Source organism: Chaetura pelagica, unplaced genomic scaffold (assembly GCF_000747805.2).
Source record: "Chaetura pelagica isolate M959 unplaced genomic scaffold, ChaPel_1.0 scaffold142, whole genome shotgun sequence".
Lineage (NCBI taxonomy): Eukaryota > Metazoa > Chordata > Aves > Apodiformes > Apodidae > Chaetura > Chaetura pelagica.
This window is the reverse complement of record NW_009952973.1, coordinates 1,104,062-1,110,061: the sequence shown is the minus strand read 5'-3', so window position 1 is coordinate 1,110,061 and position 6,000 is coordinate 1,104,062. Positions and strand designations below refer to the sequence as shown.

General features: G+C 40.6%; 1 protein-coding gene across 1 annotated transcript in view; it reads left to right on the top strand.

The window, feature by feature from the left end:
* Window positions 1–2,520: 2,520 nt before the first annotated feature.
* TNKS (tankyrase, TRF1-interacting ankyrin-related ADP-ribose polymerase) overlaps window positions 2,521–6,000 on the top strand; it is a 120,345-nt gene continuing 116,865 nt past the window's right edge. Inside the window, exons 1-2 of the mRNA XM_009995973.1 lie at window positions 2,521–2,641; window positions 4,766–4,990. Of these exons, the coding sequence (XP_009994275.1) occupies window positions 2,521–2,641; window positions 4,766–4,990 (346 nt within the window). The remainder of the gene's footprint in view (window positions 2,642–4,765; window positions 4,991–6,000) is intronic.

Here is a 6,000-nt window from a genome sequence, read left to right as displayed (position 1 = left end):
TAATGTAAAAAGGTGAATTGATAAATTACTGGCCTTGACTTTGGAATTCTTTCTTTTATGTTTTTGTAGTATGTTAACTCTGTTAGCGTCACAAGCCTGTTACTTCCTAGGAAGTTTCAGCTTTCTTTGTGACTGGCAACTTGTTCTCTTGAATGGTCTTGCAATACCTCTGCAATGTGTTGTGTGTCCTTCCCATTTAAAATACTTTGAAGACATTTACAAGAGGATATAAATGTAAAATCTCAGACCTTCAGTAATACTGAACCAGGTGCCCTTTTTCCCAGCTTGAACGCTCTTCAGTTTACTTAGTTGAACTGTTCTGTCTAGTGAAGTGGAAGAAGTGCTGGTGGCTTTTGGAAGAGCTTTCTTGGGGAAAAATCTTGTTCTAGAATGTGCAGAAAAGAGTTTAAAGGAAAGAGTTGTTCACTGACTTAGCTTGAACTTCTTCTACCCTCTGCTTACAGTTTAAAATTATTCTCAAAAGGTTGGGTGTCTCTTAAGGTGTGTATACGTCCACTTTGAGGGCTTGTATTTACATATAAGCTATGATTAATGCTCTAGCAAGTGGGACTGACATTTAGTAAGAGTGTATTTCCTGCTTTATGTAAGATTGCAGTAAAACCTGCAGCTATGCTTAACCTGTGATAATACACTTTTACAAAAGTTAACTCCGTTTGGAGTCAATTTGTTCTTAAGAGCAGGCACATGAAAGGAGGAGGAAGAACACCTAGTAAAAGTTAAAAGGCTTCCATGTGATGTTCAATTCAGCATATAGCAGCTTTGCAGAGGTTGGAATTGGCTTTTGAAGGAGTTCATGCCATCTTGTGATCAAGTGACATTAATTGGACAGTGGATGAAACAGAACAGCTATACTTAAAATTATCAAACTCACTAATTGATGTATTGTACTCACTGGGGAAAGCATTCTTCCAATTACAGTGGGAAATTAATGTATTTATTTGATTAGTTTTTATACCAAACTTCCTGAAAATGAGTCTTGAAATTAGGCAGATAATTGTGTGGCTGCTGGGAGTGTTACTCATATAATGTCTATCAGCGATTACCATGAGAAAGCTTATGGCTAACTGAGCACAGTTTTAACATGGAAGCCCTAACTGGAGCATGTAACAGAGGGTATCTGCTGATGCTCCTGTTGCTTTCCTTGCATCGCTTTCTTTGTCAGTCATTCAACCTGCTCTCCCTGTTGCCTCTTGTTACTTAGGTTCAATGCCACAAGAAGAGATGGGACTGGAGATGCTTGTTGGCTGGGAGCTGGGTGTGAAGGCAGAGTAGGACAGGTCATCTTAGCAGTAGTAGTAAGCATTTGATGGTGTTTCCGTGTGCCGTCTTGTCTGACAGCATTTACAAGTTTTATTTAGCTTAATTTTCAAGCTGCCAGTTTTCTATCTAAAGCATTTTTTAATCACTTGCAGCCTAAAGTGACAGGTATAAAATGGAAAAAGGCATGCAGCATTGGCAAAGAGCTAGTGAAGTGGCATTTCCCCTGAATTGTCTGCCTGTCATATGATTTATGTAAAGCTATTATAGCTATGTCCATCTCCTGGCTGTTGAAAGCCTTAGTCTTCAGTTGTTGCTGTGAGATGACTGGAGGAATGAAGAGCCTGTCAGTCATTCTGAATTTTGCCTTTTCTTTGGTTTGACTGATGGGTGTTTCAGCCTTATATTTCAGATGTTGTCTTGCTACTGTCTTTTTATAGTGGAATTACAGCTTCTGTTCTCACCTGGATGATGTTTTCTGAGGTACTGCTACTTCCCTGAAACTTCTAAATTGTCTAAGTAAGCTAAAATTAGGGCAAAGCTTGTGCTTTTTATTGTTGTGAAATAGCCCAAGCTAGCAAGGGACCCTGTCCTGTAGGGCATTGAATGTACCTTGGGGGCTGGCAGGTGAATCTTGTCAAAAGAAGCTTGTGTGGCTGGGCTTTTAAAAGTGACTGTCTTCCATAGTTACTCTGGTTTTAGATGCTTTACCTTCTATTTTTTTATTTTTTTTTTGGTCTTTTGGCATCTTTGATTACAGATCCTTTCTTGGGATCTCTCCCTTAGACTTTGTAAATAAAAGTTGCCCTGGAATTACATAACAGTAGGATTATTAAAGTTGTCTTAAATTGTGTCCCATTGGATTCTTCAGTTTGAACGAAATTATATGTGCTTCATCTGTCACAAATGGCTTGGCAGCTGGCTGTTGCCTTTTACAAAAGGTGACCTCGGCACTGCAGGAGTTTCAGTAATTACAACTGCTTTGTCAGATTGGGTCATGTGATAATTTTACAGATGATCTGCCATTTTGTGAATTCAAGTTTTACAAGCTTGCTTGTGGTGGCACTGGTGGTGAGGGAAGCTATTCCCATAATTGGTTACTTCTATGAAAGATTTATCTGATGGGATAAAATCGCAGTAACCTTTACGGTGCTTTTTGAAGACTGAACAGAAGAGCTAATTCACAAAAATAGCCAAGTGTTTACTGCTGGCATTTCCAAAGGTACCTTTATCAATGACCCCATGTCCAGCAATACCTTGAGGAAGGATGTGTGTAGTCCTGAAAATCGCAACACTGAACAGTTTGAAAAGGAATCTGGCTTTTCAGACACTGTCAGGTTGGTATTTTCTCAAGAGACAGGAGGTACTTGTAAAGCAAAAGCTTATGTAGTTTCAGCACTGTTTTTACTAGTTGTCTATTAAAACTAATGGCTGATAAAATCTGTTGATTTACTGTTTACTTGAAAGAATCCTATTCTGGTTTTTTTCTTGCTTAATTTTCCTTTGCCAGTCAAATTAACAATATAATGTGGGAATTTTGAGGGCTTGCTTCTTGTTATTTATGCCACAGGCCTGTTAGCTTTGCTGCAGGACCAGATACCTTTTCTTTGCTGTTGTACCCACTTGAGCTGTCATTTTCTGTTTGAAGACTTACAGGTGATGTTTCTTGACTCTTTTGTAAGAGAACCAAGCAAATCAGTTTTCATGTTAGAAACTGCAGTGATTATAGTAGCAGTGGCTTTGCTGACAGTTCAAGAAAAATGTTTCTTCTGGTAGCAGATTTGTCTTGATAAATAAGTATCACTTTTAATAATACCAGTTTTGATTCACACACTTCCATTCCTGTAGTATAATTTCTAATGTGAAGTGATTGGTATATAATGTACCAGAAAGGTTTGACTGTTCTGCAGTGGTGGACTAAACTAGATTGCTGACTGAGGTGCCAGTCTGGTTGTGCAGCTTCTCCCTGCAGCTGGTGTGGCTCAGCAGCTTGTGGTGCAGCTGCTGAACTTCTGTTTAGCCCCATGTTATTAAAGAAAACCCACTTTGGTATTTGTTCAGTGTGCTGTCTTGTAATATGTAGTGGTCCAGCATCTGTGCTGCAAGCAGCTGATGGTTCTGTACAGTGATGATGGAGGAATTTTTACAGCTATCCAAAAGTAACCAGCCTGTACAGGCTTAACTGAGGTGTGAACTGCTACAATCTGTACTAGATGTGAGCATATGTGTGCATATCTGTGATGGCTTCTCCAGACTGTTCTTCCACCTGCTTGCTTGAGTCTCACAGAAGAATACTTCTTTAGGCTGAAATAAATATATTGTTAAACTGTCATCAAAGCTCTCAAGCCATGATGTGCCTCAGTAAACAGACTTCTGTTCTGGCCCTGCCTAACTTAACCATAGTGTTAGTCTTTAGGAGACTTCTGTCTTTCAAGAAAATGTTGAAGGAAAGTACATGAGAAGTAGACTAAGGTGTTTCATTGCAATGCAGGAAGACAATGTATTTTGTACCATGAATAGATATAATAGAAATTTTAAACCAGTATTTATTTCACCTTTATCTTAGCCTTTAAAAATTTCTGGGTTAGTATATGTTTGTAATCTATGTAATAGTAGAGTAGTGTATATGTATTGTATTTATAAATCTACATATAGCGGTGGTGCATGCTCAAAACTTTTTTTTCCAATAAGGGTGCACAATCAAAAAAGCTTAGAGACATGTCTAAGGCATTTGAGGCAGTAGGAGGCACATCTGGCCACTGGAACCTTTCCAGGTTCATCATGGACAACAAGCTAAAGGTTTTAGAGTCTGGCACGCTGATGTGGGATGAGTTTGAAGTGTTTTAGTTTGATGCAGGCTTTATGATGGTGGTTTTCCCTGTCCGTGACAGAGGCTGTATTCCTAAGCTGGAACCTTCAAGAATTATTATTTCCCAGCTGAGGTCTCAGTTCGACTAATCTGTAACTTCTAGTCTCTCTGACAGTTTTCCACTGGCAGTAGTCAGACTCTAAAAAAGAGCAAGAATGTAGTTTGGGTTGAGATACAGTTGTTCTGCTTGAATACTGACAGTGTCCTTCACTGTTTATTAATATGAGCTCTTCTCCAAGATGAAGACATGTGTCAAGAGATGGTATGTAACACACTTGGTTTAGGTACACACAGATTATATTAAATTTTAAAAATTCATAAAAAGCTTCTTGAAAAAAAGATGACAAGCCTATTGTAGAAATTCTTCATGAGAGAGACTGGCAACCATACTGGCTGGTTATAATACTACGTTGTTCACCTTTGTCATGAGTGTAAGTGCATCTTCCAACTGTTGTTTAAGCAGGTGAAAATAGCTTCATTTTATGATTAAATGAACCAAAAGGGAGAAGAGGGACATGAATAATATAATGTCTGTACACTGGATTAAGAGTGAACATTTAAAAATAGTAAACTATGTAGTTTTACCAGACAAATGAACTGAAATATGTTCTTTTACAGGTTTTGGAAGGAAGGATGTTGTAGAGCATTTGCTACAGACAGGGGCCAACGTTCATGCTCGTGACGATGGAGGACTGATACCCCTTCACAACGCCTGCTCTTTTGGTCATGCTGAAGTGGTTAGTCTGTTACTGTGTCAAGGTGCAGACCCAAATGCTAGAGATAATTGGAACTACACTCCTTTGCATGAAGCTGCTATCAAGGGGAAGATAGATGTCTGTATTGGTAAGAGTCTGTCACTTCTTATTTTGAAGCTTTATCAGATACCTGTTTTGTGCATTGGTAATTGTTGATGTGCTGGACTTGAAAGATATTGCTTGTTCTTAAAAGCTAATTCCTTGTAAACTAGCAGGTAGATACAGTGATAGTAATTTAAGACTAACTTTTTCAAGGTGTGCAGTGCAAGGTTTGCTGAACTTCCATGTGAAAAACTAACCTGGGTAGATCAGGGAAGGGCTTCCACACCGAATCACAGGATTTTTTTGAGTTGGAAGGGACCTTAAAGATCATGGAGTCCCAACACCCCTGCATTGGCAGGGACACCTTCCACTAGAACAGGCTGCTCAGAGCCCCATCCAGCCTGGCCTGGAACACCTCCAGGGATGGAGTCCCCACAACATCTCTGGGCAGCCTGTTCCAGTGTCTCACCACCCTTACACTGAAGAATTTATGCCTGATCTCTAACCTAAATCTTTTCTCTCATCTTAAAACCATCACCCCTTGTCCTCTCATTGCAAGCCCCTGTAAAGAGACCCTCCCCAGCTTTCCTGTAGGCCCCCTTCAGGTACTGGAAGGCCACTGTGAGGTCCCCCCAGAGCCTTCTCTTTTTCAGCCTGAACAACCCCAACTCCCTCAGCCTGTCCTCCAGAGAGGTGCTCCAGCCTTTGGATCATTTTCGTGGCCCTTCTCTAAACACGTTCCAACAGGTTCACATCTTCCTTGTGCTGGGGGCACCAGTAGAGTAGAGGGGCAGAATCACCTCTCTTGATCTGCTGGCCACATTTCTTTTGATACAGCCCAGGATGGAGTTGGCCTTCTGGGCTGCAACTGCACATTGGTGGCTCATGTCCAGCTTTTGATCCACTAGTATCCCCAGGTCCTTTTCTGCAGGACTGCTCTCAAGTGTGACCTCCCCCAGCCTGTTTTCATATCCTGGGTTACCTCAGCCCTGCTGCAGGATACGGCACTTGGCTTTGTTGAACCTCATGAGGTTCACCTGGGCCCACTTCTCCAGC